Source organism: Macadamia integrifolia, chromosome 5 (assembly GCF_013358625.1).
Source record: "Macadamia integrifolia cultivar HAES 741 chromosome 5, SCU_Mint_v3, whole genome shotgun sequence".
Taxonomy (NCBI): domain Eukaryota; kingdom Viridiplantae; phylum Streptophyta; class Magnoliopsida; order Proteales; family Proteaceae; genus Macadamia; species Macadamia integrifolia.
The window spans coordinates 37949409-37973267 of record NC_056561.1 but is presented as its reverse complement, the minus strand read 5'-3'; the positions used below and the strand labels follow the sequence as shown (position 1 = coordinate 37973267).

The window sequence follows — 23859 nt, the reverse complement described above, 5'->3', positions numbered from 1 at the left end:
CACTCAACCGAAACCTATCCCTACTTCTCTGATATCTGTGTTTGGAGGTTGAATCTAGGGTTTGGGCCTTAAATACTCTCAGTCAAAGACCAGACAACCCCAAACTTACTAGAAATTCCATGGTTGAGGTCATATCCATGGCAGGATTGAGCGTAAATACTTCTTTGTTCAAAACTGGAGTACCAGTTGTACCAATTACGCTTTTGGGAACTGGCAATCTTATGGCTGCTGGGATGGAGACCACATTGAATTCGGGAACCGTGAAAGTTGTCATTCACAAGCTTACAGATGGAAACAATCCGGAGATATTGTGTGAGAAGGCAAGAAATACGATAGCAGATGTTCTCATTCATCATAGCTGAGTTGTGCATTGTGTAATTTTTGTTTAGTTTTTCACATCCCTAATCTATGGTGTAGAGGAGAAGGTTTAATTTGAAAGGAATAAATTAATTGCAACCGCTTTCTTCTCCTTCCTATTGTATTCAGTTTGGAGCTAAAACCAATGTCTTAATGGATGCTCCAACTGGGTGTTTGTATGGTGATCTGGTCTAATTGATCAAAAATTGCCAACAGTCCATGGTTGAGACGAATACTCCAGGTTGGATAAGCGATTGGATCATTCAGATCTTCAATTACAAGTCCTTAATGATTTGAAACATGGTTTTGTTAAAAAAGAAGATACTTCTAGGGATGCAATCCCTCTCTGACCTAACGGCTATTGCAGTCGAAGGTTGAAGATGAACAAAGGGATGAATTTGGGTTTTCCTCTTTTGTTGATTTTAAGTGAAAGGTTTGGTTTTAAGTAAAGGGTGTACCAGTAACTTCACTTTTTTAAAAGGGCAATTTTGGTATTAAAATGGTGAACTCACCCACTAACAGTAACTAATGGATTGAATCTAATTGTAAGAAATTTTTAAACTATAAGAGAGTGGGGCGCAAATCACTCAAACCTTTAGACCCACATGTAATTCCAGCAAACAACAGGGGAGGGATGTAATTTTCCCTTTTGAAAACTATTGTTAACGGCTACATGGGTGACTGTAATGTATTCCAATGAATCATACTAAACACAGGCAACGGTCATGCGGTTGTCGCCATTCCCATTTATGCCCCACAACGCACTTCTGATTAGGGGCAGAAATGGTCATTCGACACTATCATCTCAATCTTCCCGCCTTTTTCCAAATGTAGGGGTAATAAAGGAAATTAAATTTATAGGTTTTCTTGTCTCTGACAAGCAACTTTTTTGGTGATTTGAACATGGGATTCTGTAAGACGCTGGAGCCGTTAGTCGGATGCTATTCTCTTCTTCTTCTTCTTCTTCTTCTTCTTCATCTCTGCAACTTTTCTTAACCGTGTTTTCCCAAGTCCCGAATCCCCGACTCGAGTTTCCTACTTTCCTTGGACGGATGGAGAGAAGATCAGAGGGCTCAATTTGGCAGAATATGAAGGAGATGTGGCTCAACTGCCAGCGAGAGATTGAGCTTCGAATCCAGCAGTTGAAATCTATTTCTGATTCCTTCCCAAATTCTCTTCAGTCCGTCAAACTCAAGGCAGAAGAGACATCCGGAAATCAAGGTAAATTTTGTACTAGCAATTATGGTTCTAATGGTTCTAAGACTGCTGCATTCGGAATTTCGGTGCTGGGTTGCTCATCTTTCATATTCTTGAATTCCCATTGTTTCCGAATTTTGATGTTTTGAGTTTCGTTTTTGTTTCTATTCCCTTAATTTTTAAAATTTTGTGGCATTAGGAGATATTAGATTTGTAAAGCCAAACTAGGTTTTTAGATGTTGGTTCTGGTGGGATTTAGTTCGATTGTTCCTTTTGAGATGTAGAAATCATCGTGTAGGCATAAACTCTTTAATCTAGAAGAATCCTAAATGGAACAGAACTTATTCTCTACTTGAAGTGTGCCTCTTTGTGGTAGGATTTTGCCTCGGCTGAAGGAGCTTTCTTTACAGAAATCAATCGGTTAATGAGGAAGCTAAAATATTATCTGGTGTACCATAAGTGCCAAAGACGCTATCCCTGATCAATGATTTAAAATAGTTGTATATGCTATATACTATTTACTAAAAGCGTTGAGCTCCCTTTGGGATACGGTGATATGATCTATTTCTGCTTCTTTTTCTTATTTGGATTTTCACTCTGGTTTTCTTTGTTTGAAACTTTGAGAAGAAATAAGTTTACCATTTCATGTGATTGATACTGAGATTATCTGTGTGCCAGTCTATGTATAAATTTTATTATGTTGGTGCTGGAATGCTTTTATTAATTTCCCATTTATTTTCTTTTAATTCCTTTTCAGTAAAACTGCACAAGCTTATATCTCAACTAACGCTATTAGAGGATGATTTGGTAAAAACTCTTGCAGGTATGCCCTGTAATGGTTTTGGAACAGTATATCGTGTTAACTCTTCACAAATGTGCACCTTGTAGAGATGGTGTTTGAAGAATTATAAGGTCTTTGAATTGGGTTGCAGATTAGATTTGGTTCAACCTATCCTTAACTTGTCCATAAAATTCTAACTTTATTTTGGTTGTGCTGGAATCTTTTTGCGCAGGATATCGTGCTTTTGTTTGGCAGTCTGAAAACTTCTCTATGCAAGGATTTCTTTTGCAATTTCTCTTAATTTTAGGTCATAAGATGAGGTCATTTCATAGTGTTGCTGATAAAAACTTAGAATCACCAATTTAGTTAGTGGCCTGCTGAATTGAACTTGGGTTAAAATTTGATTGAACACCTCTATCTCAGTCTGTTTCCTGGTTGGCTCTTCATCTCTTAGGGCTGGGCATGGGCTGGTCCTTGATCCAAACTCAACCCACCCATGCTGTTCACTGTCAGGAATTTCAAATGGCTATTATTGGGGATGAATGCGCAACCACTAGGAATAAACCAAGCAAGCAATCAGACACAACATGAAGAATTTAACTTGGTTCGGCATAATTGCCTACATCCACCCAAGAGAACCAGAGATTTTTGAGTTAGCCAAAAAACTCTCTACACCACTCTCCACCTCACAAAGTGATCTCCCTTGCTTGTTCCTAAGGTTTTCCACACAGAGACAATTTATAGAAAACCCTAATCCCCACATGATTACAATTTTACCCTTGTACATGTGATGGACCCAAAATCCGACCCAGACATATTCAAGCGCAATAATAATAATATGGATCACTACATTAGAAGACATAAAAGACAATAGCTATTGACACATTTCATGTGCTAATTAGTAGATGATGTCAGCAACTGCTCATTATTAGTTAGGAACTGCTTTATGGAAGAAGTTACTTGGTAGCCTCTGCGGCGTTGTCAGGAGTTAGAGCAGTCACATATAGGCATTCGAACTGTATCTTGTTTGGTTAAGAGTCTATTGATCAGTGTGAATTAATTTTGTGCTCATCTGGGAGTTTTACTACAATAGACAGATGCCAATGCACATTCAGTTGAATACAGAGCTTTTGGAATGGACTAAACAAACTGGGATTGAGTGACAAAGTGGTATCTCTAAGGACTCCCAAGTTTTTTTGGAGAATAAAAATGTAAATCTCTTAGAAAGCATGTATGTCGAAAGTCCGTTACTAATTTATTTCAGTGTAATCTATTAGACAATTTGCACACATCATTAAGTCTGACAGAATTACTTGAATTCCTTTTTTTTTTCCCTGTGTTCAGATGATTAAATAGTTGTAGATTTAGCAACGATGAAATGTTGCTCTGGTTAAAAATGTTAGTTCATTTGATATGTGGGTAGTTTGACACTAAACTACTAAAGTGATGACCCACCAAAATGTTCCAGATGAAATAGGCGTTGCCATTTTCAGGGACCTATGATATAGTACATTGTATTTAATTCTTTAATGACATATTTCCATATTAATTGCACTCTTTTCAATTAAATTGTTGTCTACTCTTTGGTTAATGACTTCATAATAAGGTTGCGCTTGATTGCTTTTAGAAAAAAAAAAATTGCCTTGACTAATTTTTGGTTGCATTGAGAAAATCATGAAAAAAACATGACAAAATTCATCATTGTTGTTTGGTCCTCCAAGCATTGTAGTTATTTCTTCCCCACCTTGTCAGAGAGGGGAGAAGCCAAGTATGGTCATCTTTCTCTAAAATTTTCTTTTCCCTGCCTTTTTCCATATAGCAATTGAGACACAAACCAGGGTTAATCTTTCCCAAAAGCAAACCTCTCTCTCTCCCACCCCCACCCCCCCCACCCTCTCTGACCACATTTCTCATTTTTTCTCTTGATTTTCAATTCCCATATCATGAGGGGAAAGCAACCAAACACAGCCTAAGGATCACTGATCTTTACACTGTTTATTCACTGTATCTATTTTCTGTTTATATTTGTATATGTAATCTTTCCACCCTAGTCTGTGAATGAGTGCAATGACCTTTGCAACATTAATTGACGAGCCTATGAAATTTCAATATTTTGAGTAAAATGCACTGACATATTTCTATTGCATATATAGTGAAGAACCATATGGAAGTCAAGTGTAAGAGTATAAATGATTCCATTTTGGCTGCAAAAGCTAGAAGAGAAGAGTGTACAGAAAATTTCCAAGATCAACGGGCGAAGAAGGCTGAATATGCAGGAATAGTTTCTCAACAATCCCTTGGTAGCTTTTCTCTTCTGTTTGATTGCCTTTACTCAATATTAGAAATCTTATGTACTAACAATTTAAATTCGTAAGTAGCTTTTAATTCAAATTATCCAATCTAAGCATTGTCTCATCTCATTATTCATATCTATCAGGGAACCTTATTGTCATGCTTCATCTAAACTAAAAATTAAGTCTGAACTATTAGTTAACCTTGTGAGGAAAAACAAGGATCATTTACTGGAGTAGTGGAAATTTTGTTATCTTGTCCACTCATTGAGATCATAAATGTTTTTTCCTTAATTTTTTTAGTTTCGCCCTGCACAATATATTGCCAGGAGAGTGACTCTATATGGAAGCTATTCATTTTGCAGCTTGAAAAATGACTATTGTTTATGCATCTGAAGGATTCTTTTTAAAAAAATTACTCAAGTAGTTGTATAAACTAGTCAACTTTCTTATCTATTCTTTGCCAGTTTTGCTTACCTAACGTCATAGTGATAGAGAGAAAGTGCTTTTGAAATTACGTGGGCTTGCCTAGAATTATATTTAGCTTCTACTTCATGCGCTTGCCTGATGATTTGTGTATAACTGTAGTCTGGGCTATTGTAAGTTCTATTAATGGCATGTTTATATCTTTATGGGACCATATAAGCCACAGAAAGAGGGGGGGGGGGGGCGGAATGGAAAATAAGAAGCACTAACTTATAGAACTTGTTGAATTTCCGTTCTCTTTGAACTCCTCATTCCATTGGATGCCAGGATCAGCCAAGGGGATAGAGGATGATCTGGCCAAGGAAGGTGATATTAAACCTACAGTGCATTGCGGTCTGCTGATTTCCCTAGTTGCTTGTCTGGTACTTCATTAGTATCTTGTTCTTTGTAGTCTTTACAAATGTTGTCATGGGTGCCCTTAAATCTAGATACCTGTTGGTTAACCTGACCAGTGGACTGGGGAGATCAACAATCGGTCAACTCAAGTTGATCTGTTCCATAAAATTATAAAGTTCATTATATCGCTGAAACTATACAAATTATATATGTATCGCTGTAACCATACAAATTATATATGTAAGTATTCTTATACAATATATTAGAAAATGTAGTAAGACTACTGGAGGGGAAGGGAGAAGTAAAAAATAGTAACACAACATGGTTGAGAGAGAGAGAGAGAGAGAGAGAGAGAGAGAGAGAGAGAGAGAGAGAGAGAGAGAGAGAGAGAGAGAGAGTCTGCTATCCTGATCCTAAAGCTAAACTGTTGCTTCAAACTACCTCCAAATTTAGTGGATGGGCTTTCTTGCTGCTTATAACTACCTCCAAATTTAAATATGGATATCACCACCAATTGACCCTTTGTAGGATAATGATTAAGGGAGCAACAAAAGAACATACTATCATGATCCTAAGGCTAAACTGTTATTATTTCTTCATTTCCACAGACCAACTTCAAAACAAAGAACCATCTTAGTTCAAACCGATATAATTAATCTGCCTTGCCCATCTCAGACTGCTCCATTTCCCAAACTCACCTCCAAACCCAACAATAGAATATTTCAAGAATACCCGACAGAATTGCAGGGCACTGTTTCTTACTCTGACCTATTGCAAACCAAGAGACATAGTCCTTGAAAATTCATCACTTAAACCTGAAAGCATTTTTCAGAAGTCCTCAAAGAATTATTTGAAATATTCTTTACATGTTTAAAATATAAACCCCTGTGTCCCTCCTCTTCTGAACAACCACAGAAAACTAGAAAGGTCAACAAACAATTGAGGGAAAATAGAAGGTGAAACACTGGTGACTTTTCTTGGTCATTAATAATTCAATTCACCATAGACAAAGATATTATCTGTATGACACGTTTTAGTGGGAGGCTCCACTGCCTGACCTAACACTTCTATTTGGCTATGCCACAAGACTTGTTGATTTCAACTTTCATGTTATAGAAATATTATCATATTATTTGTTTTCTTTTCATAATTATCACTCATTGTTAGTGTCGAAATACTTTGTACAATCAAAGTGTAAAAAATCATAGTTCTTTCTTAAAGTGCTGTTCTTATACAGTTATATATTCACTGCAAATTTAAGTTTCATTTATAAGATTTTTTGCAAAAAAAATTATTGGTATGATCTTCTTTTGGTAGGATATTTGCAATTTGCTCTATCTTTCCATTGGTTTTTTTCTTTCTTTCTTCCCATGTCGTTTTTGGCTTGCTAATTTGCTTTTGCCTCATTTCTCCCCCCACCCCAGGTTGACAAATTTCGTTCTGAATAATTCATACATGTGTGTATGTATTGGCGATTTTTTTTTTTTTTTTTTTTGGGGGGGGGGGGGGGTTTGATTCTAATGAATTACATCTTGTCTAAGTGGAACTTGACCTTCCTTTGTGGTAGAATTAGGAGAAATGCATGCTAAATGTCACTTTCCGGGCTAATATGCTTGGTTTTCTCTAATGTTTTTGCTCACCAACACATTTATGTTTGCATCCTTGATTTGGATTGTGTTAAATATCTTATTATACCCAGTTTTCATAGGGTTGTTTTCATTTAGTTTTCAACCATGTGTGCAGGGAAATTTTATTCAGTTTCTTGATTTGTGCTAATGTTCTTTGTTTTTTCCCCTAATTTTCCTTTCAATGATTCATGTTGAAGCTTTGGCAACATTTGAAGAAAAAGTTAATAAGGAGATTGGAAACAAAGACATAGAAGAAGCCATATCATGGTATAAAAGGGCTCTTGGCTTTCAGATCGAGGGAGGTCATGGTAACCAGTGAAATATTAATTATATAACTGTTTTTGGTTTTATTTTGAGGTTATGATCATCTCATTAACAAAGTTTTTCCATTTAGGGGTCAAGTTTATATTCAGTGAAATTAACTTCAAAAATCCAAATGAGGAACTCTTTCACTGTTAGGCATGCAAATGATGTCTATACGTGTAAGTAGTAGATTACCCAATTCCTTTTGGTTGTCATGCAAATTTTGTTGTTAAAGCATTCGGTGACATGCATTTTAACATTTTGTGTTTCTGTGTTCTAATTATTCCTCACTGTTGGATTGCAACCCTTACTTGGATGGTATCAAGGAGTTGATCAAAGAATTGAACCAAACTGATGACTTGTTCAAGTTTCTGACATTTATGAGAGAAAAGTTTCATGCAGCTGCATCAATAGGTACTACTACCTATATATCCTGTAAACACTTTATGATTGCACAGTATGGCCCTTGGATCCATCTCTAATCCTCATAGACATGTCTTTTCTGTTGAAGTAGAAACTGCTATCCTTTATGTTCATACTTAGATTGCTTGTTCGTATATGGATACCAAGTACAACATGCACTTAATGTGCTCAATGCATCAACTGAAAAACAAAGAATGTGAATGAAATGCATTTTAAAGAGAAACAACTGATCTGTTTTTATCTGTTTCTCTCTCAGAGCTGCATCTACTCTTGAATCTAGTTTTATTCAATGATTTTAACATGTGAAAGGAAATGTGCTAAACTACATCTTCAAATTCGTTTGTAATCTACTAAACTTTTTGGTCTTCAATTAACAGGTATTCTTCCTCAAGTGACTTCTCTTGCAGACTCATCGATAATCTCTAGATCTTATCCAGCTTCGTCAATTTCGATTGATAGTGGAAGTGATTCTCCAGAAAAGGAAAATGACCTTCAGAACCAATCTGGAGAAACTTGTAGATTTCCTATAAAATTTAATCATGGGCGAGTTGGAAAATCAAAGGTCCGCTCTCCTGCATCCACATCATCTATTTGTCGGTCTACTCGTCTCATGGTAACCCTTTGGCTATTCAATTTTGATTTTCCTTGCCCCCTTCCCCTCTAATATCAACAATCTGATCTGCACGTAGAACTAATTGAAGTGGTCTAATAATGATCCTGCAGAATATTTAACTTAGTTTTGAGAGGAATAAACATTGTTTGGCAACATCGTGAAAATATCCCATGCAGATGAGACCTAAATAAGAGTCTCTTGATTCATATCTGGCACTATGGGATCATTTCAGAGGCACCATAATCTTCATAAGTAGTCCTTTTCACTTCTGGTATATCATCAGTGCATTTATGAACTCTGAGCTTTACTTGTAGCAAACATGTCAGGTTAGGATATCTACCATTGTATTCCTCCTGAAAGGATCAATTAACTTGACACATCCAACCGGTGCTGCTACTGGATGACTTAGCTTGGTTTATTAGAATGTTACTGAAGTGGTAGGATTGGCCAAAGGTGTTGACTATCACAGCTAGGATCACCAAAAGATCTTAGGCATGAGTTGAATGTACATTTGATGTTTAATGCCATTTAGATGTCCGTACTGGTTCATTGGTAGGTTCTGGTTTTTGTATTGCATTAGCTTTGATCATCCTTCAAGCATTGGCCAATTAGCCATTCTATGCAAGGTTCGAGATTTCGGTTTAAGTCGAAATCAAAGTATTTCAGGTTTCGACTGAACATTTTGTTTTGCCATTTTAATTGGTCAAATGGCCATATTTTGGCTTGAAAATTTAGGAAATCCTAATTAAGCATTTCTAAATATATTGGAACCTGTAGATTATAAAAAAAAACACATCTGAAATCGTAGTTTGGTTTTGTACCCTAGGTTGATAGTGTATGTCGTACCCTGCTATATATTCTCTCAAATAAAAACCATAGGTTGATAGTGTATGCCATACCCTGCTATATATTCTTCTCTCAAGTCTAGTCTATTCTACCCGTAATTTAGTGTTAGAGCTCACAAAATTCAATGAAAACAACAAAAGTATGCATTTGGAAAGAAAAAAAACTTTTTAAAATTATGCAATGTCAAAGTGTTACAAGTAGCCAAGTGCAAGTGTACTACCAAGGTTAAAACATCTCTACAAAACCGTTCCTTGAACTCTATGTAATACTTACATAAAGTTCCGGGAAAGCTCAAAACCTTTTTGGGGGAAAAAAGGAATACCTCTAAATCTGAATTTTACATAAATCTTGCTCAAATGTGGAAAATCGTCGTTGTAGATGTGTTGTAGTAGTCCACAACACTTTGTTTCATCAAGAAATGTACACGATTTAGTCAAAACCACCAAACCTGAGTTTTTTTTTTGGATCCCCCCCCCCCCTCTTTTCTAACAGGCAAAACCACACGAAACAAAATTTTGATTCATTTAAATAGTACTGAAACTGACTCGAAATCAAAATTTCTGCCGAAATGCTGAAATTTCAGCTGAAACCCTGCATTTCTATTGAGTCGCACCCAGTTTTGTTTCGATCTTCGTTGAAACCAAAATGTTTTGCAAAATCTTGGTAGTTTCAACCAAGATTTCGATCTATGCTTCTATGTTTTTTTATTATCCATGCTTGTGGTCATACACTGCATTGAAATTCAAAACAGAAGGCTTCTAATATGATTGCTAAAAGCAATGGTTGCAACTTGCAAGCCACAGGGACTCAGCCCACTCCCTTTCTCATACAGGGATCATCCTTGATATCTATGGTTTATATGGTTAAAATAATCGAACCTAACTAGCTCAGCCATTTGACAGGCCTACACAGGAACCACTTTTTCTATAAAAAGAAACATATTTTTCAATGTGTGAAAAACAACAATAATGAACAATTCATGGCTACACTTCTTAGTTCTTATAGTGTAACTAATGTATCAAAATTGAATAGTTATAGCATTTAGACTGCAGGAGGTCAAGGCATGCATGAGATTATGTCCTGAGACAACTATTTTGTATGGCAGGTAAAGCAATGAAAAAGTGTTCTGGAGGCTTCATTGTCACCCCTTTTGAAATGCTTCCCATGCCTTAGCCTTAGCATTAGCTAGCCACTACAGATAAACCATGGCCATGGCAGTATTTTAAGTAGTCCACCTTGTAATCACTACTTTGGGTTGACCTGAGTTAAAAAGAAATCAAATATGAGTGAAGCAGATTCGAGGAGCTTGAATCACATAAATGCGACTCAGCTAACATCTCAGGTGAAAAGCATCATCTTGGACAAGAAAATAGCAACACTTGGTCATGGTTGCTGCTGGATTTGCTTATACATCTTTCAAGTCTTGGAAAAATCTTCTGATGCTTTTATCAATGAGGTTCGAAACATGTTTGAGCTGTTCATATTTTAAAGGATTAGTATGTTAGATCCAGTTAATGGGTGTTCACTGCCCAGCATTTTCCATTACCATTTTTGTATTTTACATTGTTAGAACAAGGACTTAATATTGCCTGTTCTGATACAAATATATTCAAGCAATGTTGCTAGCTAGGATAAATTATATTACAAGTGATACTGTGATAAAAATTCCTGCTATTGAAGATTATATATACTACCTAGGTTGATATTCACATCTATGATGATCACTTTCCCTTATATTTACTGGCTCTCATTGAAGAGGTCTGTACATGACCGGAATACACATCTGCAGATTAACATTTTCGCTTGTGGGTTGCCATAATCGTCTACGGATCAGTGCATTGGTTTGCTTCCAAAGCTTTCGTCCCAAAGATTCGTCGTTTGTCAGACTTGAACAGTTCATCTCATTACAGTCGGCAAAGTATTTCCCACTTACCCCATTAATTTGTTGGTTTAAAGCTACATAGCATGTGGTTGATGCACCCTGAGATAAATAGAATGAGAAACTAGATTTCAGATTAGGATCATAGTTGCAGAACGATTAGGAGGAAACCTTTTTTTTTTTTTTTTTTTTGGGGGGGGGGGTGGTGGTGGTGGGGCGGTGGGAGCAGGATTGTGAATAGGAACAAACCTGAGATGTTGTCTTTAGCAACTTTGACACAAGGAAAAAAAATGAATCTGGAGAGAAAACATTAGCAAAACATGTTATGCCTTGCTTATCGGTCGGTTGGAATTTGAATAATGAAGTTGAAAAGTGAAAATCTGAGTTCAGATCAGTTGAATAGCCAAATGAGTCTTTCATTTACAGGTAATTCATAAAATAAATAAATAAATAAATAAAAGCAAACACACTGGTGGAATACATTCACCTATCCTCTGCTGATGTGGTTGAGATGGGTCATTAACTCTATAAATAATATGAGTGGAAATGATTCTTGTTCAGGAGTATAACTTATGTTAACGCTCCCATGGTTCTCTCTCTCTCTCTCCCTACCCTCCCTACCCTAAAATGACCTCCTGGCCTAGAAATGATTCCATTTCAAGAGCACTCATTGGGTGTTTCCTATTGGCATAATCTATATTACCAGACAGGAAACATTCTCCCTAAATCTTAAAAAAAAAGAAAGAATAATCAGAGGTTGGTGTATCGTGCCTGTGATGAAGCTCTTATGCTCCCTGATAATTCCAGTCTTCACAATCCCAGGGTGGACAGCGTTGATTGTCACTCTTGCATTCCTTGCCTGTCTCCATCCAACAAAAAAACACATTTTGTTACCTCTTTTTAAACCATTTTGATCATTTTGTTCCTCTTGAAATTTAATTCCATTTCTTTCTCTTTTAATTTTTCATTTTTATGATTCTGCTAAACATGCATGGGACCCATGGTTTCAACATTGGATCACTATCGTTGAAACCATGTGAATTGGATCAGTATCGATCAACATCGATCCTGAGTCTTGACCTATCCAATACCAATCCACTGATCGTCGAGGGATAATCTAGATTGGTATCGATCAAGATTGATCCCAATCCATGGTAATCGAGATTAGTATCTATCAAGACCGAGCCCAATCCAAAAACTGAGTTTTAAAACCTTGATTGGGACCTGGGAAAGAGAAGCTAAAAACCAAAATTCACCTTGAGCTGCCTTGAGATTTCCTTGACGTGCAAGATATTAGCCAGCTTGGTCTGAGCGTATGCACGAGTCCCGTTATAGCTGCTACACCCACCACGTCAAACAGTAAATAAGTCTTCTCACTCTCACAGTAAATTTTTTTTAACCAAGGTCTTGGCACAATCACCGGACCAACAGTACTTGTACAAATTGGATATATGCCACATGGCATCTTCTTTTGGAAATAACCTAAAATTGGATTACGTTTGTCTGTTTCTTAAAAGTACTTTTGTTCAACAGTATCTGATGTCGGGTGCCAGGGGGTGTTAAATTCCAGCCTGAAACGGTTAGACCAATCGAACCTAATACTAAAAAAACGAATCGAACCGAACACCTATTGGTTCAGTTTTGGTTTGAGCTCTTAGAATAAAAAATTGTTCCGATAAAACCCGATAACAACCTGAAATTGAGCCAGATCGAAACCAAATTTTAAATTCACGGTTCAGCTTTGTACCAGATTGAAACCGATTCAGCCTAACTAAAAGCGGACTGGACCAAATGCAAAAGGGTCGTAATAGAACTGGATCTATTCCAATCTTACAGCTTTAGAGAGAGAGAGAGAGAGAGAGAGAAACCTGAGGGGATTGAACATAAGACCGAAACGGAAACCGTCTCTTTTGACCCAATTGTGAATTACGGATGAGACGTTGATAATCCTCCCTTCAATTCCGGTTTGATTTGCTGTTTCAATCATTTTCTCTAATAACATCTCTGTTAAAAAGTAATGCCCTGCAACAACGTTTTATTTTTCACAGAATTATAAAAAATAAATAAATAAATAAATAAATAATCTCATTAATTAATTAATTAATTTCTAGATTCTTTTGAAGTGAAATTTTCCCCCGCCAATCCCGCCGAGAAAAAAGGAAGTTCTATCCAAACTAAAGCACTTCCTTTCCTTTCTTCTCAAAAATTATTCTAAGGATTATTCACGTGTGGCCTATCAGCTTATGCATGCATTGTGGGCCACCAAATCATAAAAAGGTCGACCACTAAGGTCTGGGTCTGGTCTGGTCGGTCCAATAAGAGATGATCAGCTTCATAGGTCAGCATCTGTTGGATCTTGATATGGGTCCCTCCCATCATCCCATGCCATGGCCCAAGATTAACCAACATCTGTGATGGAACAAGTCATTAATATTGGGCCCACATCATTACCACCCACCCCCCTCCCTTTTCATTTTTATAAAGTTAATTAACCAGATAATTAATGGTGAGAACTTAATACTTTTATTGCTCACCTAAGTAATTTGTAGCAAAAGTCATCTCTACTTTGTCTTCAGAAAACTCCAATTTCTGAGAAAACTTCCCTGCATTGTTTCTGTCAAAGATGGAAAAAGAAAAAGAAAAAAAAAAAGAGATAAGATTCTTATTCAAGCTTGCTTTTTCTTTCTAAAATCTATGCTGTCTTTGTATAATATTTCAAGTTTTTAGATGAAATAGTAGCAAACATGTATCCAGGTAGGGAGGTTAGATACGAAAAAAAAAAACCATATGAGCTTGACGTTTAAGGACTATTACTTTTCCGTAACAGTTCGAATTTTTAGGTGAAACTAATGAGCTGAGATCCATCTACAGCAAGATTATCTCAGCATGTGGGATCTCCTTTTTTCTTCCCTCTCAAGAAAAAAGAAGAAGAAGAAAAATGACAGTAACAACTCACATGAGTATATTAAGTGGTAATCCAAGGGAGAAGAACTCAGAGCAGAATCTCTTGATAGAAGCTAATGAGCTGAGATCCATCTCCAACAAGATTATCTCAGCTTGTGGGCTCTCCTTTTGCACTCTCTCCTTCATTTCAGCTGCTTTCTTTACATCTCTTGCTGGAATTATAAGCCTTACCCCTCTCTTTGCTAACACCCTTGCTGTTTCAGCTCCAATCCCAGATGTCCCCCCTTCACAGCAATAACAAGATCAAATCAGAATATTAATATCCAAACAAATCTATAGTTCTGTACTTCACAAGCCCATAAACCTCTTTCTTTTTTTGGAGCCTTTTCACAGATGTTCTTAGAGAGAATTAAGAAAGAAGGAATTCTAATAGCCTGACACTGCCAAAAAGAAGGAATCAACAAAAGATAATGATTTGTTTATTTAGAATTATAGGAGGAAATACATATTATAAACCACCCTCATCAAATCTCTCATTAATGGAAAAAACAATTCCTTCAGACCCATTAATGAGAGAAAAAAGATCCTTTCAGACCCTTTAAAGATTGTATTAAATCTAAAAAACCCATCTCTATGCACCAAGCAAAGATTGTAATTAAACTAATCCAATACTCTCTCTCTCTCTCTCTCTCTCTAGAGGTAAAAGAGAAGAAAGAGATTAGGTGTGACTAACCAGTGATTATTGCTGTTAACTGAGGAGGGATTAAACAAGGAGAATCTTCAGTAACTTGTTCAGCAGTTGAGTTTGATCCAAAGCCACTTGGACCTGCAACACCTGCTAAGTATCTCAGAGCTTCCTTCATCCTTACCAACCAAAGAAAGCAACAGAGGTTCTTCTAAAGCAGACTCTGGCACTGATAGAATTTGTAACTCCCCAAAAAAACGTAAATCCAAATATATAGGCAAAGGAGAGAATCAAACAGTAGATATGTACTCATCTTTACCATCTGTATATCCTTCCTTTCTTTCCCCTATTTTTTCTACTTTTTTTCCCTGAGCTACCACAATTTCTTTGGAACTTATATCTGTGGGGGCCACAATTTGCTTAATTGGCAACTTTTCTATTTTTCCCCTACTGTATCATCTCGCGAGAAATTCATATGTCAAAGAATCATAAGAAATTGATTGTGTAAATGATGCCTAGACACACCAATTGTGCACTCTTGCATGGTCTGTACGATTAGGTCTGTTTCTCATGCCCTTGAGTTTTTGCATCCGTTGGATCCTCCATGGTGTGTTTAGTTGTGGATGGAAAGTCAAAGGTCCTCAAATTGTATTTTAGCCATTGATATCACCCACCCTCTAGATTTTTTAAGACAAAGAAGGCAATTCAAGATGGTTTTGTTGGGGTTTTATGCGAAAGCAGTAATCTCACATTGATTGTGAATAGACAAATGTGAAGGTATATAAAGAGTTGGGCACCCTCCATTTAAAGGCTAGATTTCAAAAATGAGTTTTATCGAGAGATTTTTTTTCATCCTCGCCTATGTATGTCGAAAGATATTTTAGGACAAAAATTTATGGAATGATACATCGAAATAAGAAGCCATTTTGGACTACCTCCCTAACATCCCAAAATCTAGAGGGTGTGTGATATCTTAGCAGTTAATTAAGGGCTCAAGCTAAAATCTCGGATTTTTAACTCAAGCTCTTTGCAAAAATTCTCTTTATTTTATGATGATCTTATGGTATAGATAGATGTTTGAGGGTATATTCCAATAGCTTCCTGCCTAAGAAATATGGCTTAGAAGTAGAAATTGGATGCAAAATGGTGCATTCGATTTAAATGAAGACTTATTGCATGGCCTGGTGTGACCTTTTGAGTACAAGGAAAGCATCTTCGGTCTTTTTTTTTTTTTCTTTTTTGGTAACATGGTCCCCCTCTTTCCTGCTCTCTGTGGTTCAGTCTATTATGGGTGAGATGTCTTATATTTGGTTGTTTTGCGTTTATGGGTTGATTTTTTGGGGCCTCAGACCTTCGGAATCAGCCAATCTTGCATTTTTTTTTTTGGTTAGAATATTATTTTCTTTACTAGTTCTTTTACAAACTAGCGGGGGGTTGGGGGTTGGGGGGTGGGTGTCGAGGGTTGAAACACTTGGAGATATTTTTTTTTAGAGTTACTTGGGTAATTCGATAATGTGTGCCTATGTAGTTTTCACTATATTAACGATTAAGTAGACAACTAATTTGTAAATTCAATGAGGTAGCACAGTTGGTGAGCAATGAACTTCGTACAAACTGTAAACTCGAACGTCCTAAGTTTGACCTTAAATCACTCACACAGGGTGTTTAAAACTCTTCACTACTTTCAGTGAACTCAGTAATAAAATAAAAAAGACAACTATGAGTATGGTGTAAAATTTTTGTAGGAGATCGTCCATGAGAGGATGCAGGCTCCTAATGGTACGGTGTGAAAGATTCCCCTTATGCCTATTCCCACAGCATTGTTATTATGATTAACAAGTGGATCATTCACACGTGCACAGCGTTCAAATGATTGGTCTGTGGACATGAGAAATACTATATTATATTTATATAACGTGAGAAGAGAAATGGCGAGAAAACAAAGCGACAGGAATTAATTTTGTTGTGACTTGCGGCCGTGCCTCTCACGCTTCTTTGTTTTGCGTCCTTTTCTTTAGTGGGGCCGGAGAATAATGGCCCATGTTGGATGTTTGAAGGACCAATAGCACTTAAAAAGGGCAAATTGATGTTGACTTTTCAACGATTGGGTGTAACATAAGGGACCTTTTGGTCTCCCTCATGGCACACACCACTTATAGCACTTGCCCAACGGTTATGAAGCATTTCTCTAAGGTTTCACATGTCTAAGCTTTTAGTTCATTCCCCTTACTCACTAATAAGCTCCTTCCTATATGCTTTCTCATGCAATACCCACCAAATTTGATAGGAAGAGAAAAAGAAAAATGCGACTAAGATGGATGGATGGGATCGGCATCTCCATTACTTTGGCAAATTTGTCATGATTTAAGCAAAAAGAGATTAGGGTTCTTGATGATTAAGTAAATTGTTGATTAAGGTGCTCGTGTGTCGATCATTTATTTGCGAATTTAAGTAAAAGAGGTTTCTTTTTGTCGTCGAAAAGATTTGACATTTGCAAAGATGTTAAATTAGTGAAAATCATGGGTTATTATCTCATTGTCTTTTTAGGTGGATTAAGTCTGAGATATTGTCTCACCCTATTGATCACATCATAGCCTACTCATCTACCACAAATGGGTTGATATATAGAAACCAGATGGATCCCCAACATCTCATTTTTCAATATAATTACTATGAGTAAGTAGTGTGATGCACTAAAGCAAATTTAATGGTGGAGAGGCAATTTCCAAGGTCATAAGCCTAACAGTTGTACATTACACAATTGATATAGGACTAACTTCCTCCCCTCATTTTTGGATATGATGCGCACTCACTGCATCAGTGACCCACAATCAAATATTGAGGGTGAATATTATTCCACTATTGCGGTGGATTTGCATGGTCTTTACCACACCACTCTCGAATGGCCCATGCCATGCCACATCACATACATTTTCGACTGTAATAAATGATATGATTTCACCTTATTGGTGTATCACTTTCTTCCTTCGAAGTGACCTTATTCCTTTTGATATTGGTGAAATGGAGTCTGACCTCAGTTCAAGCAACAATATCCCTTTCAGGGAATAGGGTTTCTCTAAATTGTATGCATCTCATATGCATCTCAACACAATAAATAGAGAGTGATCTCATAAGGAGGTGTGTCAGTGGATTTTATAATTTCTTCATCAAAACAACAGAAAGCTCTAATTTATCACTCAATTGTGGACCTAACCCATCTGCGGTGATTCACGTAAAATCAATTGTTTTGTGTGTGCTTTCTTTTCATTTAATTTCTAATACCTTTGTCTTTACATGTGCCAACATGCCATCTTCTTTATTGAATAATTGTGATTTTAGGTCTATCGTCTCTAAAGTTTCATGAATTTAAGACATACAATAAATGCATTTAATGTAGACCCAACCTTTTATCTATACAAAGTTCATCTTTTTTTTTCTCGATCTTGCATTGGCAACCATTTTCCCTTGCTCTTAACTCCCTTTTTTTTTTTTTTTTGTTAAAACCCCTGCCCTGACCCAAAGCGATTACAAGATGGAAGAATTTCTACCATAAAAAATAATAATATTAATAAATAAATAAACAAAGTTGAAGAGGACATAATAAGGAACATAGTCTCATAATAATTACACTCCAAATTAATCTCCTCAGTGGGTGCAAAGTTGTATCAAATTTCAATCGAGCTGTCATTCCTCTTCTTCCTTTCTTTGACATTTGAAATACTCCTAGTTGATAGTCCTCTCTCAAATCTCCCAACAACTCCACCAATAAGAGGTAGAAAAGAAAGACTTAAGAACACCCTAGACAGATGAAAGTTACCAAACTGAAGATGAAAAGTTCATTTTTTTTCTGTTAATTTGCCGACAACCTCATTAAAGGGAAAGAGTAAAGAAAGATCTAAAAAAACCCTAAATATTACCCTAAAGCCCTAAGGACCTAACTGGTACAACACTACTGTCTCCTTCCTCCATCGCTGAAATTTCCCACTTGAGTTCATGTGTTCAATAAAGTTGACAAAACCGTAGTCTATAAACCCTAAATTTCCCTTCCCAATATTCATATCAACCCTGCTTTTACTGTCTATGATAAATATGAGAATAGAAAACTCAACACATTGTTTTCTAGTAAAATATTGCCTTCGAGACACCATTAGGAATAAGATACTAAAAGAAAGCCAAATCATGCCTAGTAAGATTTAGAGAAAAGGTGGTTTGTCTTCATCTTCAATCCAACATATAAAAAGGGAAAAAAGAGAGGCAATATGATGTAGTTTGAGATTTGATTGAAGGTAAGTAGCATACCTCCTCCTTACCAGCATAAACTTTAAATCTCAATTAGAATTATTATATTATATTTTTTTGACAAAACCCATAAGAAAAAAAAAAAAAAAAACTTAAAATTTTATAACTTATAATTCAAAGCTTGAATGGGTGAAAGGAGGTATGGAATATGAGGAACTGAATAAAGGAAGAAACACATACTTCCATTAATGTTCACGTGGTCAATTGTTTTCTTAATTAAGGTGCATCTTGTTGTCATCAAAATATTTAAATAAATAATATAATTTTCTTTCGATTATTTTTTGTCTTATTCTCAAATTAATTTAACATAAGGGTAAAAAAAGTCTTTAAAAAAAAAAGATAAAAATGGATTTTCAACATAATTTAAAAGAGACTCATGGTAATGTTAGGGCCATAACGTTATTATCAGAAAGGAAAATTTACAGCAGCCACCTCAAATAGATTTGCAATCTCCGATCGGAATCACAGAGCAAAAGCTCCCTCAGTTGGTGGATTCATACAAAAAGATAAGAGGCGATGATTTGCTTTTGCATTTTTTTCTTTTTTATGTTATTGTTTTCTTCTTCCATTTCATGATTAGCTTTTGCTTTTAGGTTGTTCATGTTCTCTTCTTCTTTGCTTCTTCGGTTTTGCTTCACTTGTGTAACTTTCTTGTTCATATTAAAAGCTAACTTAATGTCTCTGATGGTAGCAGCAGAGAGGAAGAGAGAGGGGGGAGGGAGGTGCAGCAAGCAAGCCTATACTTAGATGTGAATTTGAAATCGATCAAAATCATATTAAGCTATTTACACCAAAATCATGAAACCATTTAATTAATTGTTCGATTTTAGTTTTAAAATTAAAACTGTGGTTTCGTTTTAATTTTAAAATTGAAACTGTTGGTAATTTGTTTTAAACAAACCGTTAAACCGATGAACATATAAGTTTAAATCATTTAATGTTAAGTTTACATCGGTTTCAATAAAAAAACTAAGTTTACATTAAACAACTATTAAAAAAACATATAACAATAAAAAATTAACTCAATGTTAAAATTTACATCCATTTCATTAAAAACTTCAAAGGTAAAAAAATTGTTGGATAAAAATTTATAAAACATAAGAAAACATTTTATAAATGGTTACCATTGATTAAATGGATCGGTTTTAGTTTTACCTCAAACATCCTATACCGAACCAAATCAAATCATTTACACTGGAACCAAACTGATTAATACCCTTGCCTATATTTCTGCCTTTGGTTTGGTGTTTAGGGGTTGAAAACATTCTCAACAAAAGATGAAAGGGAAAGCATCTTTAGTTAACAAGTATAAGGATATATTTACTACCTTTAAAGGGTAGTTTGGTTGGACATTTAGGATTTTTCCATCCATGACATTATCACTAAACAATGAATGACTAACTGAATAGAGGTCAATTGTAATAAATCTTAAATGCTAAGATGGTTCAAGTAAACTTTTCAAACTTTTGAAGTGCCAAACAATCTGGCCATAGTACAAGGGGTGTCTAGGTAATATTAATAGAGGAAAGGAATAATGGAAAAAAATCTCACTATTGCCCCTTGGTATCAACCAGGGGAATGGAATCCCCAAGGCAGGTTTAAAAATACCCACTTGGGTGAATTTTTTCACCCCTACCCCTGAGATTCCATTCCCTTGGTTGCAATCCAGGCAACAATCAAGTTTTGTTCGGAATAACGACATTCTAATAGTGGGATTCTCTTCACCACGGTAAAGAAAAACTTTCAAACAACAATTTCTATGTCTCGCTTATTGGGTCACTGCTCACTACTTCCTTAGTTGTGCGTTTGGATAAGAACATGACATAGAATTGAGATGTACGTTTCATGTGTGGTTAGGTTATTATATAATATTATTTTTCTTTCATGAATGCCCCAATGCACTCTTAATGGCAATAAGTGGAACAAATTGTTGGGTCCCGATTGACACTGAGAGGGGGTGAATTAATGTGTCAAATATTTTTTTTATTTTTTAGTTGTACCCCTAATGTGGCAATCACTATTTGCACTTCAATAGCATAGTCTACTGATGCTGCCCAGAGTTGTTATGTATACTACTGATCATCCTTACTGTTACACAGAACTTACTCACATAACCTGTATTACTGCCCAGAGCTGTCTCATAAACCTCACACAGTAATCACTGTCATATACATACACAGTCGTATGCACATTTACACTGCACCACCAAATGATCAGTTCTACCAGATGTACATACCCATTCTGCAGCCAAGCACTCCAATCCACAATACAAATACGAGCATATAAGTTCCACAACATAAGAAAAACGTGCTTCGGTTAGTTGCCTACATGCAGGAGTAATGCCCACTGTCGGGCTCATCATTTACTCAATACTAATTATGACTGCACCTACAGCCAAGGGAACACATTCCTAGTTTCCACCAATGACATACAATGGCTAGGTCTTCACCCTAGTTTTCTCAGAATGATCTAAGAGACCGCACCCATGGTAAATAGGTTTAGGTAGTTGTAACTACCAAGGAACATATAACCCTTGTGTCCAGCACCCACTGAACACCAAAAAAAAAAGTTGGGCTTATAACAATGCCCAATAGTGACGCACTCATACATGTAAATTTTTCCCCAAATAGACACAACTATCACTTAGGCATTTTATCAAACATCTTGCCTATAATGATTTATAATAATAGAAATTTAGCAAAAGTGAGGTTATCTTGGCAATGAGTAACCGTTGGAGATGCAATAATGTCGATCTCCACTTGATGCGGACCATAACCACGTTGTCTCGGTGCCGCCAATGCTTCAACCCTGGTTGGCACTTGGATTTTTTGAAGTAACTCACAATACCCAAATTCTAGGTTCTTCTTCTTCTTCTTTCTTTTCTCCTTGTCTTTACTTTCATGGAGCAACAATGGCATTCACATTCACACACACACTCCTCTCTCTCTCTCTCTCTACTTCTCGTCCTCTAGTTTTTCTTGTAAATAAAACTTTAATGGGGAAATAGTATTTTCAACAAGAACCATCAAACTCCATTAATTAGATTTGAAAAAATCTTTCTTGAGAGGCATTCAAGACACACACAAAGAGAGGGAAAATTTTCTTCTCTATTTCCCTCTTCTTCTCTACTCTTCCATTTTCTTTTTCTTTCTCTTGGCAACAACCAATAGAGCTTGCTGCCTTAGTTTCCAGCAGCTTCCTAAGCCTCTAATGGGGGCTATAGATGAAGTGCAAGAGGATGGAAGTCTTTCATTCAAACCCTTAGCCTTCCACTAGTTTCAACTCATTTTTTCAACCACCTCAGCAATCCCTCTACCTAATTTCTTCCTCCTGGTGTGTAGAGCTCGGAGAGATAAAGAATCTCTAACTTGAATCACCAAAATCGGAGTTAAGTTGAGGGAGATATGGTCATTTGAAATTGGACCAATTAGAATACTCAAAATAGAATTTTCGAAGGTTGGCGTAGGCTACGCCGGCGGCTCGCGCAACAAAGGCATAGATCTGGCCGTAGATCTCATCAAAAAGTATCTCTTAATCTGAACCGCCCGATTATACCAACGGACAATAGATTTAAATCATAGGTTTTGAATCTCTATGACGTCATCATGACGCATGCGCTAACATTGTTAGACGCGTTGTCGATCACCGATTGGCTGGTGTAGCTAGTTTCACGATATGCTGTCGGCTAACTTTAATAAAGCTCCATCGATCTTGACCGTTAGATCAAAACCGATCTGATATGATTGGCTCAGATCAAGATATGGAAAATCTCTTTATAGATTCTATGCACATGCGCTACACACAATCAAGACTCAATATGGTGAGGCGTCACACCATCATATCTAATACACTTTACCAATGATAAGCCTTAGGTAAACATCTTCAAGGCAAGCTCTTGCATGAACCGTCAGATCTGAATCTGACCGACGTGGCTCAATCTGAGCAGTGTATTAAAGATCCATCTAATTCTCTTATATACACATAAGCCCCTGCCTTCATATTTCTAGTGCTAAACACCCCTTATCAACTAAGACCTTCAAAATCTCAAAATTACATAAAAACTCTTTAAATTTCAAAAATAAATTCCAGAAAATCCACCCAACACCGAGAGCATAGTAATGAATTTTCGGTTTGAATTTTCAAACTGGCTTTACGGAAATACTTATAACTTTTTTCATACGATATCTGATAGAGATGAAACAAAGTGCGTTGGAACCGTAACTAGACGCTCTATGACTTTCCAGAAGACTCAATTATCTGACTCATCCATGTAAAAAGACCAAAATGCCCCTAGACTTTTCCAATGACGCATCTTTCTCATACGGAATCGAAACGTGATGAAATCCAAACCGTTGGAAATATTGGATTTTTTTCGTATTATTACATGGAGAAAACTTTCTTTAAAAAATCCATCTTCAATGCCGAAACTGTCATCGATTGCCACAAATGTCGTAACTTCTTCATACAGTATCGGAATGCGACAAAATCAGATGTACTGGACTAGATAAATTACAATTTATATTTTTTTATGAAGAAACGATCTTCCAAAAATATCATTTTCACTGTCGAAAATACCCCCGAGCGTAAATAGACCAATTTTATCAGTTTTGACCTTAAAACCCGCACCACATACTAAGGATGTATCAAACCATTCCATGCATATCAAGTGCTCTGTTATCTCATCGGTGACACTGGACACTACCATGTTATCATTTTCATCCATATCACCCAAACTGGTCACATCATCACCGCCACATGGCCGAGTTGCTAACAAGGACAACCATAAAATAACACAAATATCATCATCTAAAGAGTCATAAAAACTATTATA

The 23859-nt window shown here is 36.3% G+C and overlaps 1 protein-coding gene and 1 pseudogene across 2 annotated transcripts; one reads left to right on the top strand and one right to left on the bottom strand.

Annotated features, from left to right (window-relative positions):
* The first annotated feature begins 1268 nt into the window (after positions 1-1268).
* On the top strand, positions 1269-10970 carry LOC122078442 (annotated as a pseudogene).
* LOC122078441 (short-chain dehydrogenase TIC 32 B, chloroplastic-like) lies at positions 10768-14996 on the bottom strand. 2 transcript variants are annotated; one of them, XM_042644422.1, is made up of 8 exons: positions 14778-14996; positions 14097-14328; positions 13675-13754; positions 13009-13162; positions 12397-12478; positions 11912-11999; positions 11390-11436; positions 10768-11242 (listed from the first exon to the last, which is right to left on the bottom strand). In XM_042644422.1, exons 1-8 carry the CDS (start codon positions 14905-14907, stop codon positions 11009-11011), a joined length of 1047 nt encoding a protein of 348 aa, XP_042500356.1. In that variant the 5' UTR covers positions 14908-14996; the 3' UTR covers positions 10768-11008. The 2 variants fall into 2 exon arrangements, with proteins under 2 accessions (XP_042500356.1, XP_042500357.1); XM_042644423.1 differs by having other exon boundaries at positions 12397-12475; positions 14778-14993.
* Between the last annotated feature and the right edge of the window lie 8863 nt (positions 14997-23859).

Excerpts from the sequence above, each read along its gene's own strand:
- LOC122078441 (XM_042644422.1), bottom strand. The coding sequence starts at position 14,907 with ATGAAGGAAGCTCTGAGATACTTAGCAGGTGTTGCAGGTCCAAGTGGC. Across the intron at positions 14,329-14,777 it reads GTTAACAGCAATAATCACTG|GGGGGACATCTGGGATTGGA; the intron begins GTTAGTCACACC and ends ATTGCTGTGAAG. Across the intron at positions 12,479-13,008 it reads CTTATGTTCAATCCCCTCAG|CAGCTATAACGGGACTCGTG; the intron begins GTTTCTCTCTCT and ends TGGTGGGTGTAG.